Here is a 17,537-nt window from a genome sequence, read left to right as displayed (position 1 = left end):
CTCTTATATTATTTTACTTGTTTTATGTTTTATTTATGTCTTATATTTCATTTTCAAATTTTGTATTTTATTTTGCACTTCTATTGATTTACTAGTTTTATATTATATTTATAAGCTTTTCTTTTTTTATCAATAATATATCAAATCATCAATTTACTAATTTTATATTAATTCACTTATTTTACTTTCTATTTATAAGTCTTCTACTCCATTTTTATAATTTATGTTTTATTTTGCACTTAATGTTGATTTATTAGTTTTAAAATTTGAATGGATTTGAATACAAATATTTGAATGACATGTTCATTTTTTTTCTTTTAATGTCTAAATATAAGTGGCATTTTGTTTGTTTTATAAATAAAAAAATTTTAAACATAGTTATTTGACATTTATATCATTGCAAATCAAAACAAAAAGGACTAATTTTTTAGTTTAGGAAATAAATATATTTTAAATATATATATGGCATCGAGATAATAGTCACAAAATTTATTTTTTATTCCGATGTAAATATCTTAAAATCATAGATAAATTACAAAAAATAAACAAACAAATTTTAAAAAAGGTCCGAAATTTATAAAATTTCAGATTTTAAATTTTTAACAAACAATTACAAAATTTATGTTGAATATATAAGTCTAATATTTTATTAATATAATTTATATTTATTTACAATATTAATGTCTTAATTTTTTATTCATGATATCATAAAAATTAATTAGATATGGAGGGAAAAAGTGCATTAAAGACACATTAGCCAACAATACCCCTATCATTAGACATAACACACACAATATTAGACTCCCTCGCTATAGATATGTATCCAATTAACTCCTTTTGTATTATCTTTTATGGTTTTGATTGGTTATACAAACTGATATAATAATGCTCGCAGCAATCAATATTGTAAGGTGAGAAATCTTTTATGACAATGTACATTTTTCATAAATGTGATACACGTTTTAAAGCAATAACTTTGTTTAATTGAAAATTTAACAATTACATTTCTTTTTTAATAAAATAGTCCAATAATTTGAGGCTAGATTGAGTCGTATTCAGACCACCACCGTCAAAAAAGCAAATGAATTGGTGTTAAAATCAATTGAATGATGACCAAAATTTAAATAATTTTCAATAGAAGAAGCCTCCTGGCTCCTATTGCATCATAATAATATAAAATTTCTCGTCGTATATATGCTAAAACCGACCAAAATCATTCTTATTTTATGTTGAAAAAAAAAATTGAATAATAGGGGGGGGGGGGGGGGAATAAAAAGGTGGCAGTCAATGTCAATACGCGTGTAGGATTATGATCAAAATTTTGTTTGAATTGGAACACGTTTAACAGACTAAAGCATCATTGCCGGACCGCCCTCCTCAATCCATATTCTAAAGTAGGCCAGTGCTTTGAATTCTTGCGGCATATTTTCACACCCGGATGCCGGGTCCGCGCGGGTTTAAGCAACCGGATCGAAAAATTCACGTCTTTTTAACCGGATTGAAGAGTTGGGCTTTTGCTTGAACTTACGGGCCGGCATCAAATCGACCCATGGGTATTTTAGTCAGTACAAGTATAATATTGGTCACAAACACAACTATAAGTTCACAGATTATGGTCAGTTTTCTAAGGGCGGCGAGGTCTTCGTATAAAGCTGGACAGAATTTGAACCCCGTGCCTCCACCAGTCTTGCTCTAGGGTGACAAACGATTCGCAGGAGAGAAGGGAGAAAGAGGCGACTCGAGCGTAAGACTCAAGGAAGATGATAATCCCAGTTCGTTGCTTCACTTGCGGCAAGGTAATTTCTCTTTTTATGACAGAGAATCTATTTTTTGTCTCCATGGATGGTTCTAGGTTTTTTTTTTTTTAATTTTGTTTTGATTATTGTGATATTAGGTCATCGGAAACAAATGGGACACCTATCTTGATCTTCTACAGGCTGATTATCCTGAAGGGTAATTCTCTGTTTTTTTTTTATATTCCTTAATTTATTTGAAAAGTTGTAGTCTGTAGACCATTGTTAATCTTTCGCGTTTCTTGCAATCTGGCCTTCTTGCTCTTCTTTTGAGAGGTTTTTGGGATATTTTCCTCTTTTCTTTTTTTCTTTTTTTTTCGCTCTAGGCCACTTTGATTTAATGCAGGTTGTGAATTGTGTGTTTGGGAATTAGGAATTGCAAGCTTGAATGTGCTAAGATTACTGGTCTTATTTTTATTTTTTAATATTTATGCATTACTATTTTGTTGGCTGGTTCACTGATGTGTAAATTTGGACAGCCATGGATCTGTAAGCACATTGTTTATATATGTGTGATTTATTTGAAATTTGATCCTGTAATCTGTACTCTGTAGAGCTGTTGGATTTTACCATGTGATTTCTAGCAACCATGTGTTTGTTTGAATGTGAATGAATGTTAGTCCTTGTATTTGATTTATGGGAGGCTACCAAACTTTTACTGGTATAAAAGATTAGATTCAACTATATAAGCATTTTTTTTTTTTGGCATAGAGTTTTGCTCATGACTGTTCGGTATGCAGAGACGCACTTGATGCCTTGGGGTTGGTCCGCTATTGCTGTAGGCGAATGCTTATGACTCACGTTGACCTCATTGAAAAGCTTCTTAACTACAACAGTAATCTCTCTTGGGCTTTTTCTCCCTCTTTCTTTCTGTTAATGTGTCTTTCATGGTTGTGGATATTCCTCAGTTGTTTACTTGCACTGATTTTTGACTTTGTTGCAGCATTGGATAAGTCTGACACCAGCTGAGGAAGCCCATGGATGGACCTGAAGTTGGTTTGTTCATGTTGCCTGTTGCATCTGCATGTCAACTTCCATATTGTAATGTCTCTGTGAGCACTTGCCGTTATGTTTAGTATTGAGGAATATTAGGCATCAAATGCATTAAAGACTTAACTCTTACCCAAGTCATGGATAATTTTGGGGGGGTGTGTGTGTGTCATAGTTTGTTATATGTAATGAACCTAAATTGGCAGCTGCGTTTCAAGTGCTTGAGATTGTTTTAGTTGTTTGAATTTGTTTTCCTTGGTAGATATGGTCGTATCGTTAACTGAGTTGGTATTCGTCATGGTAACTTATTTACTCATTCGTGAGGCCAATCCGATAGTATGAGGGATTTGTAGTTGTTTTTGACTAAAGCGTACATAGGGCTAAAAGGTTTTGCTTAAGCAGGTACAGAATGAAGAGGTGACTATTTTGTTAAGTGGATCTGGGTCTGGGGCTGGTGACAAGTAAGTAATTGCTTGAGCAAATTGCATTACTAGCACAAGGTGGTTTGGCAAATATCTTGTATTTTAGACATGACCAGAGTGGTTGATACCTTGAGATTGTTCGTCTTGAATTTTGATAATTCACTTGATTGTGGATCGTGTTGTTTTTAGCCATTTTCTGGGTTACGAATGAATAGGCAGCCATAAGAGCGAAGCTTTTGATAATTCACTTGTGTGCTGTGTAAGATGTTGCTTTTCATATTCTTTCAATTAGAAATCTTCTCCCAGCAACACGAATAACTATTACTACTATGTATGCTCTATGGAAAGTAGAAAAATAAGGGTCAAAGGTCAAAAAGTTTGTATGCGATTTATCTTAGAATTTGCGAGCAATGAGAACACAATTGTAGAGCTGACTGAGAAGTTGAGAAGAAACGGAACTATAGAAGCACTGGTGCTTAATGGGGATGAGTCAATTAAGCTAAATCTTTGTGTAGCGGATTTCTGATACGGACGAACGAATAGAAAGAGTCTTGTCGTGTTTTTCTCTTTAAAGGTTTTTCTGCAATTCTTAACATATATTAAAGATCTACCATTGCTCCCTTTGATGACATCAACTAAATTAACTTAAATTGTCTTTTATAAATAAAATCAAAGGCTTACCTAATTTGACATAAATTAAACTTCTATTCTGTTCCAAGAAAAAAAAATCCCTTGCATATTGACATAAAAATTTGAGTTTTATTATATTTTACATCAGTGTTTCATGATTGGTTTGAGAGTTTCAGTTCTGGAAAAAAAGAGGAAAATTAGCATTGCAACAAGCCTAGGATTTAGTTAAAAAACATTAACAATCATGAAGCCTTGACAATACAAATCGATTAAAGAAAACTGAATACCGAAAATATTTAACAAGGGTGTACAGAGTGAAAAGTAAAATTTTAAAATTTGACAACAGATATCTAATAAAGATATGGCTAATGCTAAGTTACATGCATGTAACTTAGGGGGATCCGAAAGATATAGAGAGTAAAAAGTAAAATTTAAAATTTGGTGGTAGGTTTATTAAGTTTATGTAATTTATTAAATATTATGATGGATTCAAATGATCTCACCTAACGTTAAAATTTTTTTTATAATCAACCAAATAAGTGAAATATGATTTTACAACCAAGGGAAATATTAAAGTAAAATCAAATTGCCTAAGATTTTATTACTTCTTAGGCTAAGAGACTATATTTATCGGTATTAGTTTTCTTAGCCTTGGAACCTGAAATAAATTCTTAGGCAATTAATGTTATAACCAACCAAAAGAGTTGGTTGATAAATGATTGTTCCTAAATTGTGAAATCTTTCAAACTCTTTCGTATTTAACATGATTTACACGTTTATTGTACCTTCGTTGGAAAACCAGACACGATATAATGATTGGATGTTGTTCTTCGGCAATTGTGGTGATGAGGCCAATATGATCATCTCATTCCATTAATATCTTCAAATAGCAGATGATTTAATACAAAAAGAAAAAAAAAAAAACCTCATTCCATCAATAGAAAAATTTTCGTCTCTCCAAATTTTCAAATTAAAACCAAGACGGGTGGCTTGTGTTTTGTACACGAAAGATCTATAATTCATTATTCATCAAATGCTCAGAAGTGCTTTAACCACCAAATCAAATTGTTGTTTTTGTACCATCAAGAAGTTTATAAAGTTTTCTCATGAAACACATGCGGACCCCATAACTTATTACTACTTTTTGTATTGTTTTCAAAGTTACGCCAGTAATAACTTAGTAGCAATTGCCTAAAAATTTTGTTCAACCAAATTGAAATTAAATGGTACGAGAGCCCGTTCGACAGTCAAATAAAATATATTTGACCCGACATAATTAGATATTGGACTTGTGAATCTTAACTCACACTTAAAAACTAGCTCATGAGTAGAGAATTACTTTAAATTTACTAATGCAAGCCCTAGTTATATTGGCTAGAAACCCATATAAAAGCTAATTCAAATGAAAAAAGACTTATAAAATTTTAATCCCAAATGATATGGTAACCATTAATAACTGTCATGTATTTAGTAATATATAATTGACTTTCATACCATAATTAATGAGATAATTTCATCATACTACACAAACGAATCACACATCATATACCACATCATTTGGATACAAATCTTGTACTCTAATTTTATAAGCACATTTATTAAAAAAGAGCTACCTAATAAAGATGGGGACAAGCTTAATTATATACTTAATTACCTTAAGTAAGAACTAGACTATATTTGGTACTTGGCAGGCACACAGTTATGCTAACCATCAAGGATAAGGGACCACTAAACATTGAAGGTGGCTGAAGAACGTAGGACCGGCCACTGTACAGGAAGCAAATGGGTGTGTGTGTAGGTGCAGCGAAGGGTGCGTTGTTGCTCGAACGGCTGCGGGGATGTCATCGTCGAAAATAAATAAATAAGCAAAAAGATGTGTCAGACTCTTCAAAAAATCATCGACCTCTTATCTCCTCAAGATGAGGTGAATCTATCGTTTGGATTTCTTGTGCTTTTTTGGCCCTTCGCTTGGATATCTGTGGATAACAAAGCACTCTCTCTTGAATTACGTACTCCTCCTAGTATTAATTTCTTTTTTGTACAAATATTCTCTAAATATCTTCTCCTTCCTTTCACTTTTAATCATTTGTTTGCATTCTTCTTTTGCTCTCTTTCTGTTTCCTTGACTTCCTTCTTTTGTTCGATTTGTTTTGTTTGTTTTCCACTTCTATAGTATAATCATCAACACTGAAGAGGGCAATATGTATCGTAACCACCATTTCTTTCCTTGCTTGCATTGCCACCCACATAGCTACATTAGAATGGTTAGTTATATATATATATATATATATATATATATATATATATATTTGGCTTTTTTGCTAGCTTGGCTACTAGTCTTTGAAAAATTGCATATATATATTAATTATACCCCGTTATAAAGGTACATAATTTTAACCAATACTTAATCACTGATATGTGGTTTTTGCATGGAAATTAATTAAAACAGGTTCAGCATCTTATAGAGAGGTGCTTGCTCCTTCACATGAGCCGAGACCAGTGCATCAAGGCACTAGCAGAGCACGCCAGTATTCGCCCGCTTGTCACACTTACAGGTATATAATTATTTATCGATATTTCTGCACATACCATATATATACACCAGAAACACTGAACACCTTAACATGAAAATTGAAGTACAGCAAGTCTATTTTAGTTGGTTAATTCATTGGTAAACTTAGTGGGGGCATCATGCTTGCAGTATGGAGGGAGCTACAAAAGGAGAACAAGGACTTCTTTCGAGCATATTTTCATTCTATTTCTCCAAGGCCTTTCATGAGTAAGACCTCATCTTGTTTTATTAACTTAATTTAATTTCATGAGCTTCTAATTACTCGGTACAACTTTCACGAAGTCATTTAATTTGTTGATTCCAATGATGTTATATATTTGAAGCTTTTTGTAATTATTATTAGTATTATTGATGAGAGTGTGCATTTAAATTCCTTTTCCATGGAGTAGGGAGGTCTATTGATCAAAGGGCACCGAGATTCACAAGAAGGAAACGATGGATGTGAATGAAAACAGTCGCGATTCCTGAATGATGATCGAATTAAAGGATCGATCATAGAACAAAAATGAAGATGTGATATATAACTAGAGAATGGTTTGTTTTTCTTCTTCTTTTTCTTATTTTTTTGAGGGCAAGCCGATGATATTTAGTTAGTTATTGATTAGTTCACTGTAAACCGACCGATCCATATTTACCAGAAGCTTTTGCATAGTGATGATAGTATGTAAACGTACTGCTATTATAGTAATATGTTTTTCATCTCTTATTTCATCTCATCTCTTATTTCATCGTTATACAGCAGACTCTAAATTTATCAACACACACACATGCACACACATATATATATCATTGACCATAATCCAATCCATAAACCCAATTAACTAAGAAACATTTATGATCAAATAACTAGAAGATAGTTTAGCACAATAGATATTTAACTAAAATAAATTTTAACCGCTAACTAAGAGCTCTCTGAAAGCTGGAGCTTCTTTTTTGTCAGTGGGAAACTCGCCTACTACTACTAGAAGTGAAATGTTCAAACCTCATTTCCAAGAGCATCTTCCTTAAAAAGTCAAATGATTTAAACCCTAAAAGAGATACAACACTTTCTTTTTATATAAGGTGATTTAATTTTATGCAAAGTAGATCGTTTTCACTCAAAGGTTGTACCTCGCCCTGAAGGAATGCCTTGGAGCTTTTCTTTCGCGGAAACCATTGCCTTGTACGTGAACCTGAAAAGTTTTGCGAACAGAAAAGTCAAGCTACCATTTCAGTGACATATAATTAAGTTATTACCATATATAGCCCTCATAAATTTCACTACGTGAGTGGTTGAACCCCAAGAAAGTGACTTTCCTTTTTTTAAATTCAATAATATTGATAAACGACACCGTGTTACTTACCATATTCTTTCTAATCATGGTTGATTTTGGCAACTTCTATCTCTAATCCTTATAAAATTAGTTTGTATTATCAATTGACTTGGTCATCTCATCATCATGAACTGGATTTAGTCAACACAAATTCATAATTGTAAGGGTGATAGGTTTGTATTAACATAATGTTTGGAAACATGTAGCCTTTGAGTCTTAACTGTATATCACCGTTCTTTAGAAAATACGTTCCAAAACTGAACCTGAGCAAAATGGAGTATCAAGATAGGGTTGTATTAAATGATCGATCATCTACATATATGCACACGTGCGTTTAAAGATGCACATTATGTTTATAAGTTTTCCAAAATGGACGGTTGTGATTTGATAGGTGAAACCCTATCATTCCATCACCTTGTAAAGTTATATGATTCATCAGATTGTGTATACAAATAATTTGATTATCATATAACTATAACAAACGGTCAAAGCTTGATTATTTTTCGTACCCGAAAGGCAGTTTAAAAAGTGAATCAGTCCATGTTGCAGCTTGTCACAGTTTCCAAACTAAAAATAAATAAATAAATAAAATATATATATATATATATATATATATACTGACCCGATCGGTAGCTTCAAAGTTCCAAGCTCGCTTTTCCTCTTCTTGGCCACCGCAGCTTTCTCCATCTCCTTTGTGCTGAATTGGAGGACATTGGGCCCACTGAGAGTTGTCAAACACGACCAGAATTTAAGCTCGTAATTGAAAAAAGGAAAAAGAAAGCCCTTCATTCATTCCATGTCACTACCTCTTTCTTTTAATTAATGAAATTGTTGATATTTTCGGATGCTGTCCAATAAAATTGAAACATGCATGTTACTCGTGTTGATTTCTAGTGGCCTTACATTTTTGGCAGCGGTGCTGAAGGCCTCCTTGTGAGCCATGTTTGGATTTTCAGTCTTTAGCCTTCTGATTTCTTCCCTGCAGGTGCAGCCATGAAAATCAAATTGATCAGAGTTCCTACATAAATGGCATAGATGTATTTATATGTTGTAATACAAGCTACGATATTACTTGATGAAACGGTTATAAGCTGATGGAGCTCTTTGTCTCCTCTCAGGAGCTGGTAACAAAATCACAACATAATTAAATATCAGTTAAATAATAAGAATATATAAGCTTTATACATCAAATAGTTTCCTCCAGAGCTTAATTAGTTACAAGATTGGCACGCATATATACGTTTGTTAACGACGTGATTGATCACACTGCCGGTGTCTTCTTCTTCATTGTCAGAAGAGGTCAAAATTGAAGGGCTAAATCTGTTGAAGGCCTTCTGATCAGCTTGCACCTCTTCCTTACGAAATTCTTCTTTAGGCTATAAGTAGAGAAGAAAGGACCTCAAAGACATTGAAAAGCAACTTTGAATTTTGGGTTACAATTAATTTTAGTGGAGAATATTATGAACCATATCAAAGACAGCAAACACACACACACACACTCACTTATGTACATATATAATCTTGGTCTTTGATTTGATTCTCAAGTAAATATAATTAAAAGACAATTTAAACACACGCATAAATACCTCATCATCATGGCTAAAAGAAGCTAGAAGATGAAGAGGAACAAATGAAGCTTTCATCATGTTAACAGAGAGGAGGCTTGTGCAGTGGCCACATCTCACTGTCACCACCATTGACATGCTGCTACATGGGACACTCACCTGCATATTTCCAAAAGCCAACCACAAATAATTTTACAAAACCAACAAGTTGGTACATAAATGAAATGATGCAATATTAATTAGTCACCAGCAAAATGGTAGTGCAGAAACCACATTGCACATAGCATATTTGTTCAGGGAGATCAAACAGATGGTTGAGTGCAGACATGCTGTGTTTTGCTTGATGATGACGATCGGTTAATTACTTGTCTGAAAGATCAAAAGGGAGACACAGAGAGAGAGAGAGAGACAGACAGAGAGACAGAGAGACAGAGAAAGGGCCACCAACAAAAGACAATGAGAGAAAAAGGATGGGGGTCTTGTCATTGAAGAGAGATTTATAGATGTTAGAGTAGAGTACTACATGACTTAATAATAATGGATCATTTAGATCTTTTTACAAATCTCCTTCTAATTATCCCAAAATGGACTGCACTTATTGTTGTTATTTACCCAAAAAACAACTACTTCTATTGATTTGGGAATGTTTTAGGCTCTGGTAACTCCAACGAGCGAACGAAGTTAATTATTTACCCTTCGTACTCTAAAATGATGAAAATTATCAAACACTTGGGGGTTTGCAAAAAATTCAATGCTGAAAGACAGCAAGTGAAGAAAAGGACTAGTGCCTATTTGTTTCATGTGTTGTTTTCTAACTCATTTACTCCACCTATCTCTTTGAGCCCTCTATTTCTAACATGAAAGTGAAAGTGCGGTAAGTTTTTACCATTTTGGAGGAATGGGGAAACTTCTGGAAAGGTGTATAGAGAAGGTAAAGTGGCATCTTAGGATTTGTCTTTCCTGAAACAGAGTAAAATTAATTGACCATATGAGATCTCCGTTCATGTTTATTTTTCACTTCGGAGCTCACTGCTCTTAATGCAAGCATTTACTTTTTCCCATTTTCGTTGCCTCTGATTGTTGACTCTTTTATTAAGTCTTAGCCTTTACCCATGTGCATGCATGTGAAAAAAAGCTAAATTTTCCAGGCTCCCCACGGTTGAAAAGCTCAAAAAATGACACTTAGATGAAGATGTACTGTGATGCAAAAATGACTAAATTGCACATAGTCTACATGTTGAAGAGACTGACAGTAATGATTGTGTTGATTCCAAATTAGTGAACATAATAGCACAAAAAGTACATCAACGTAATCTCAATTTCCCATGCCCATAATCAGGACCTGTCTACCTTACAGATTCTGTAACATACGCACCCAATGCATGCACCACACCTGTCCTGCATATGGAGAAAAAGCATGCAATTGTTTTTGTTTGGTAGCTAGCTAACCAATCAGGAGCTGGCTAAGTTGGATCTGTATGTTACAGAATCTGTAACTTAGCTAGCTCCCCATAATCAGCTTGATTAAGTGTTATTGCTTATATCCAAGTCCAACGGGGCCGATCCTAGCTAGTGCCACTGTCATCCTGTATGCGTAGAAGGGACCAGTTGGTAGCCTGGAACCAAGAAGGACCACTTGTACTGAATTTGAAGTTTGATGGGAAAAATACTTGTGACCGGTCCGGTTGGGAGGTATCAGAATACGCTGACAAATTTTATCATATATTTTTAGTAAGTTTTCACATCATATACTCATCTTTCACCTCGAACTTGAACCAGTTGTCAGTTGTAATTTCATCATCTAAGGCTTGTGGTTCAATGTCTGTTCTGGTCCTAATGAAGTTGCGGTATGATTATGAAGAACACCAATGATAAGATATAATCTATGTTTGAGGAAAGAGGGAGGTTTAATTTTCCATAATATTGAGTAATTTTCACAATGCAATGATGCATATGGGGCTTGTTTCGTACATTGTATTTGCTGCTGCTTCTTCTTTTTTTTACTTTTGCTTTTGCTTTTTTTTAATAATAATAAATAATATAACTTTTTAATATAATATTAATTTTTATTTTCTTGTATTTTTATATCATAATTATTAATATAAATTAATAATTTATTATTCATATTTTTAATTTTTATTATATTAAAAATATTACTAAATAATGTATTATTTAATTATGTAATAATTAATATATCAAATTGATTAATAAGTACTTAAATAATATATAAAAATAAGAATATAACTTGATATTAAATTATTTAATTATATTATGGTAATTAATCTATAAAAATTTAATATAATTAATAAAAATATTTATATACGAATAAATTTAAATAATATTAATTTAAAATAAATGTTATGTTGTCGATTATAAGGCTATAAGCTTCAATCTTTATGGAAAAATTATTTTTTTAATATTTATACTAAAAAATAATGTTAAATTTCTAAAATTTAAGACTTCTATATTTTGTATTTTTCTAGTTACTAATAACTATTATTTTCTAAATATATAATTTAAGTTAATCACAAAAAATATTATTATAATACAGTGCTAATGCAATACAATATAATATAATACACCAATATTAAAATAATGTAATATAACATCATATAATAAAGTGTGCTAAACGCACCCATAATATTATTAAGTAAGTATATATGAAACTATTATGAGTGTTATTCAGCCCAAAGGCTGATGGAGAGGCGACCATAGCGGCACCATAAGGGTGTCGTTTCGATGCCTATGTTTCAGTATTTGGATTTAAATACTGATAGAGGATGTCAGAGCAACACCATAGAGGCGCCATTTTTAATGCCCCACTCTGTCAACATTTGGGCTGGATATCATTTGCAAACGATTATAGTGTTCTTTTATAGTGTAATTAAGGCAACATTTGGTTCTAGATTTTTAAGAAACAATTGTAGTGAAATAGAATCTCTAATTGTTAAGAGGAAGTTTATGAGGCTCTCGGATAAAACTTATTTCTCATTTGTTTATGGGTATCTAACGAACACATCTGATTGTTAAACAACATCACTAACCATTGCATAACAATAATTTCTTATCACTTGTAGTTGTGGAGCTTATTTTTGTTTCAGTATGCAGCTTAGAGATTCAGTAACTAAGCTGCCAAATGTAAAAACCAAACCACGCCTCAGTTGTCATAAGGAAAGCAAGACAACCTATGTAGTAAAAGAGTGATGCCACTCTTGTAAACTTGGGTACATAACATTTGTATTAAAACTGTGTGGCATATTCCTTGTGCATTATTATCGAAGCGCTGCATTACTAGCGGTATAATTTCTTTCGTCTTTTGTTTCATTCGTTACTTCACACACACCAGCTAGTGGAAGAACCATGCCCACCTTTTTGTTAATAGCCACACAATCACCCTCAAGTTGGGAGAATTTTTATATGAGTGCTGCTAAACATCGGGAATCCTGAGAGAACGCTGAGAGAAACGGCAACTTGTGCTGCCGTTTCGTTCTCTCACCTCCCCCACCCCCCACGTGAGTAACAGATATTTGTCCCCCATGTGACTTTCAAATCATTTTCCTTCTTCCACTTCCTTCTTCGCTTTCAACAGATCCGTTCCAGCACTCCTTCTTCCTTCTTCGCTTTTAACAAATCCGTTCCAGCACTCCTTCACTCCCTCTCAACTCCTTTTCCTTTCTATTTTCAACTCCTTCTCCAGCACTCCCACATGAACTCCAACTCCCACAATTATTTTGGTAATTGTATTATTGATAATTATTTTAATAATTAATTTATGATACAGTCAAATTGTCTTAATAGCATCTAGTCTTTCTTTAGCTGAGCCTCAAAACCTCCTTCAGGTAGCTTGACTAGATGGTAAGGCATGTGAGTTCCAAGAAGTCTATCCCATATTGAGAAGAATGACTGAGAATAGTTGTACTTCAAGCCCTGAAGTTGATGGTGGACATCGTGATAAGCGGTGTTGTTTTGGAAGAACAAGTGGAAGATATTGACAGGCAACCAAAGCCTAGAGTGATCATCAACAGTTTTAATCACAGCAAAGCAGAAAAATATCACGGCTGTTGGTGCAGTCATTCCCGAGACAAGAAAAGAGAGGGCTCCACCCAAAGTGTCGAGCAAAAGTCCCTCAAGTGGGTGATTGTAAAGGGCACCGATTGCATAAGGAACAATTAGCCGATGATGCTGAGAGTGGATATGACGATACAAGTAGGGATGACAAATATCCAATTATGGATGGATAATATCCATCCAAACACAAATCCATAATTATCCATAATGGATATATCCATATAGCTATGGAGATCCATAGATATTTTATTTTTATTATATAAAAATAATAATATAAAATAGTTAAAATTCCAATATCAAATTTGCCTATTAAATTATTTATATTAGTAATAATATATATATAAAATAAAATGGCGGTTCGGTGGTCGGTGGCAGAGGCCCGGCAACTTTCTGGTGAATTCCAGCGAAGGTTCGGCGACCTTCCGGCGAAGCCGACGGTATTTCGGTGACCTTTCGGCGAGATCCGGTGGTGGTCCGGCGACATTCTGGCGATGTCCGGTGGTGGTCCGGCGACCTTCCAACGAGGTCCGGCGGTAATTCCGGCGATGTCCTGCGGTGGTCCGGTGAGGTCCGATGGTGGTCTGGCGACATTCCGGTGGAGGTCCATTTATAATATTAAATTAATAAAATAAAATAATTATTAATAGTATTAAATAAGTTAAAAAATTAAAGGGTAATTTTGAAAACTTTAGTTTTTAATATAAGAGGAATTTAAATTTTTCACTAGTTAATATAATATTTTTACAATTGTTTGTTTATTATATTTTTTATTTTTTATTTTATAAAATTAAAACTTTTTAAACTTGTGTTGGGTTAAACGGATATCCATTGGGTAAAAATAATTATTCATATCCATCCATATCTATCTGGATATAATTTTAAAATATCCATTTCAAGATCCAAAAAATTTTGAATGGATATTATCCGATCCAATTAGATGGATATTGTGGATATCTATTATGAAACGATCCAAATGCCATCCCTAGATACAAGAAGTCTATCCCATATTGAGAAGAATGACTGAGAATAGTTGTCTCTTTAATTTGCTCAAATGATGCCTTCTGTTCTTTGATAATAAACATATATATTTTGCCATTGTGTGGTGGCTTCTATCAGTTGACGAAATTTTGAATTTCAGTGCCATATGAAATCTTAAGATAGAGGCATGTATATTCTGTTGGAATTGAGGGGACACTTGTTGTGTAAATAGATATGTAGGGTAGATGCATCTCTTTTGGATATTTTAAGTTCTCATGGAATAAAGATTGGCATTAACTATGTTAACATTTGTTTATGATATCTAACTGTGAACTAGGATGTTGTTAGAATGTTGAAAGAATTGTACTTTCAGGTTGTAGAACTCAACAAAGCAGTTTAATATTTGAAATTAATGGGAGCAAGTTATCTAGGTTTGTGATGGTTTGTGATGAGCAAATAAGTGAACGAGAAACGAAGGAGAAGTGAATGAGTAAAGGAGCAAGGAGAGAACTCAAACTTAGCTTTGCTTGGTCATGAGCAAGGAGATAACCCAAACTTTCATGTGGGGGGCAGAATTCACTTGGCAAAAGTGACTTGAGTGTGGGGCCAAACGACAGCTTTTGGCAAAAGTGACTTGAGCTGAAGTATTTTTTCACGTGGGGGTTCGCTTTCTTAGTCATGTTGGGGGGGGGGGGGGGGAGCTGAGAGAACACGAAACGGCAGCACAACTTGCCGTTTCTCTCAGTGTTCTCTTAGCATTCCCGACCTTTAGCATTTCTCCTTTTATATAGAAGTAAAAAATGGAAATATGCTCGACTGAGTTATCTAAGAGATTGTTTGTTAAATGTATGAAATTTAAATTTTATCAATTTTTTTAAAAAAATTATTAATTTTTTGTAATTTATATTTGGTTTTCATATTTTTACATTTAGAATTAAAAAAAAAAAACTAAACTTTTGCAATTGGGGTGAGACTATTTGAACCTATCAAAATTTTTTATACACCCATTTAAAAAATTGAATTCATTATTAAAATTTTTAAATTTTAAGATCTCAAAATTACCCTTTAATAATCTCTCTCTTTTTATCTTACAATTGCATATTCTCTCTCTACTTTCATATTTTATAAATTAAACACTCAATTTCACTCTCTTTTTTATTTTTTTTATCTCTCTTAATATATCACGATCTCTAGTTCATGTTTTCTATGTCTAAGGATTTTTTTTTCTTGATGTCTACTAGCTTTTGTGTTTAGTAAAAATTAATTTCATGATATTTATTTTCATAACTAATAAAAAATTTGTTGATGTTCATTTTTAAATGGTTAGTTTTTGTTCTTTTCAGTTAGTAATATCAATTATTTGCAAGTAAAGAAATATACTTGAATGAATTGATGAGAATTTGAGGAATTGAGAAGAGAAAGCAAAGTTTATTAAGTAATTTTTCAAAGATTATTTAGATAATAAAATTCTTAATTACAAAGGTATCGAGAGAAAATTGGTGGATCCAGAACCTCAAATAGCCTCATACTTGTGACTTTTATTTAAATAGAAAAAAATCTGGATAATAAATAAATATTATATATAAAACTATCTTTATAAAATATATCTATTTTTTAAACTATGAAATTTAATCTTTTTATTTTGACTTGTAAAGACATAAATGTCAATTGACTACGTTTAAAATGTTCTTTATTTATAAAAAAAACCTCTTATATTCAAATATTAAAAAAAGAAAAACAAACACGTTAGTTAAATACTCATATTCTGTGCTATTCAAACTTTAAAAGAAATTCAAACCCTTTTAAATTTTAAAAATATTCAAATTTATTCAGATTTCTAATCCAAAATTTAAAAATATTCAAATCTATTCAGATTTCTAATCCAAAAAATATGTTACCTAAAGATGCTTGTAAAAAATTGAGCCAGGAGCACTTGATTTGGGACAACTGGACAAGGAGAAAACGACGCTGAAAGTTTTCAAATAGAAAATCGCAATTATCCTCTATCATTCATAAATGTCTCTCCAAATCTTACTCCAGCTACTGAGACTGAGACCTCACCTTTAATCCATTGAAATTGAGAAGAATTCTAGAGAGTGACTAATTAATGTGTAACCCGCCACCCGTTATCTGTTGAACAGATGGAGTTGGATGGTAACAAACTAGTACCTCGAGTCTATTGCTTAAAAACAGGAAACTCTGGTCATATTTTACTTGTCGAAACTTTTAAAGAGTGTGACCTATGGAAGGCTTTATGAAAAAGAAGATGATAGAGTCCATGGTCAAGTTTCCTCAGGAGATGTAAGCTCCAGTAGAGCCGTCCAGGTCCAGCAGTTATGCCGCCACTGCCAAACCCAATTACTCTCGCGTCCTGTAAACTAGCTTAACAATCACTATTGCCTGCTTGCAGTTGCCGGTCAGGGAGGCTAGAGAGGCCATTGATTCCTGCAGATGTGGGTTGTTTTATATTTTTTTTCTGATGGGTGTTCTATAAAATTTTCCTGATTAGCAAAGGTAGGGTGGTTTGTAAATAAATTCTCAATCAACTAATTAAGAAGCATGTAACATCAGCCTTTACTTAATTATTATGATTCAGAAAGAATTTCAGATCCAACGATTATTATAAGAAGATATCCATCTGCAAATATGATGGAAAAATGAACATCCACCTTCCAGAGTTGAAAGCAACCAACAAAATGGCTATCAAATCAACAAAACCACTTCCAACAGAGTTGAAGATTAACATGTGTGGGCACGGTGGGGGATGAAGGACACATGATCCACGATGGCACACCAAACACCAACAGCTGAGAATAATACACTTAAGAGCAGCTCAAAGAATACCTAAAATCCATGTAGATCTCAAACTATGAACACTGCAACTAGGCCAAATCCAACACTAGGAAAGCAATCATGCATGATCTTTCATTTTCATTATCTCAACCCACTACTCATACATATATTGAGAAATTGTATCTCTGCAACATACTAATCAAAATATATCAAAACATTTAAAATGATATATCTCCAAATTATGCTTCCCAAATTTGTCCTGGACTGAAACAACTCACCAGGATATTAAGCAACATGGTATATCAATACTCCTAATTAAGCAGTCTATTATGAATTCTCAAATTGCAAATGACAGCCAGCTCTAACTCTAGTGAGGCAAGCAGAAGCTCCATAATAAAGATCAGTTTGGGTCA

General features: G+C 33.1%; 4 protein-coding genes across 5 annotated transcripts; 2 read left to right on the top strand and 2 right to left on the bottom strand.

Annotated features, from left to right (window-relative positions):
• The first annotated feature begins 1,615 nt into the window (after positions 1–1,615).
• On the top strand, positions 1,616–3,144 carry LOC18044443 (DNA-directed RNA polymerase subunit 10-like protein). The gene is made up of 4 exons (XM_024185892.1): positions 1,616–1,796; positions 1,895–1,953; positions 2,534–2,628; positions 2,737–3,144. Exons 1-4 carry the CDS (start codon positions 1,761–1,763, stop codon positions 2,760–2,762), a joined length of 216 nt encoding a protein of 71 aa, XP_024041660.1. The 5' UTR covers positions 1,616–1,760; the 3' UTR covers positions 2,763–3,144.
• Positions 3,145–5,872: 2,728 nt separating this feature from the next.
• On the top strand, positions 5,873–6,919 carry LOC18044442. Its single transcript, XM_006438268.2, has 4 exons — positions 5,873–6,099; positions 6,285–6,390; positions 6,537–6,614; positions 6,797–6,919. The coding sequence occupies exons 1-4, from the start codon at positions 6,037–6,039 to the stop codon at positions 6,850–6,852; spliced, it is 303 nt and encodes a 100-aa protein (XP_006438331.1). The 5' UTR covers positions 5,873–6,036; the 3' UTR covers positions 6,853–6,919.
• A 287-nt stretch (positions 6,920–7,206) lies between these two features.
• On the bottom strand, positions 7,207–9,740 carry LOC18043359 (axial regulator YABBY 4). Of its 2 annotated transcripts, none has more exons than XM_024186442.1 (7): positions 9,533–9,740; positions 9,307–9,444; positions 8,940–9,096; positions 8,793–8,841; positions 8,624–8,699; positions 8,343–8,441; positions 7,207–7,579 (listed from the first exon to the last, which is right to left on the bottom strand). In XM_024186442.1, exons 1-7 carry the CDS (start codon positions 9,611–9,613, stop codon positions 7,505–7,507), a joined length of 675 nt encoding a protein of 224 aa, XP_024042210.1. In that variant the 5' UTR covers positions 9,614–9,740; the 3' UTR covers positions 7,207–7,504. The 2 variants fall into 2 exon arrangements, with proteins under 2 accessions (XP_024042210.1, XP_006438330.2); XM_006438267.2 differs by having other exon boundaries at positions 7,208–7,579; positions 8,961–9,096.
• Positions 9,741–13,086: 3,346 nt separating this feature from the next.
• LOC112099194 (sphinganine C4-monooxygenase 1-like) lies at positions 13,087–13,944 on the bottom strand. The gene is made up of 2 exons (XM_024186317.1): positions 13,741–13,944; positions 13,087–13,467 (listed from the first exon to the last, which is right to left on the bottom strand). The coding sequence occupies exons 1-2, from the start codon at positions 13,942–13,944 to the stop codon at positions 13,087–13,089; spliced, it is 585 nt and encodes a 194-aa protein (XP_024042085.1).
• Between the last annotated feature and the right edge of the window lie 3,593 nt (positions 13,945–17,537).

This window comes from Citrus clementina, unplaced genomic scaffold, assembly GCF_000493195.1.
Source record: "Citrus clementina cultivar Clemenules unplaced genomic scaffold, Citrus_clementina_v1.0 scaffold_4, whole genome shotgun sequence".
NCBI classification, from domain to species: domain Eukaryota; kingdom Viridiplantae; phylum Streptophyta; class Magnoliopsida; order Sapindales; family Rutaceae; genus Citrus; species Citrus x clementina.
Note: the sequence above shows the minus strand (reverse complement) of the source record. Positions and strands in the feature narration are given on the sequence as shown.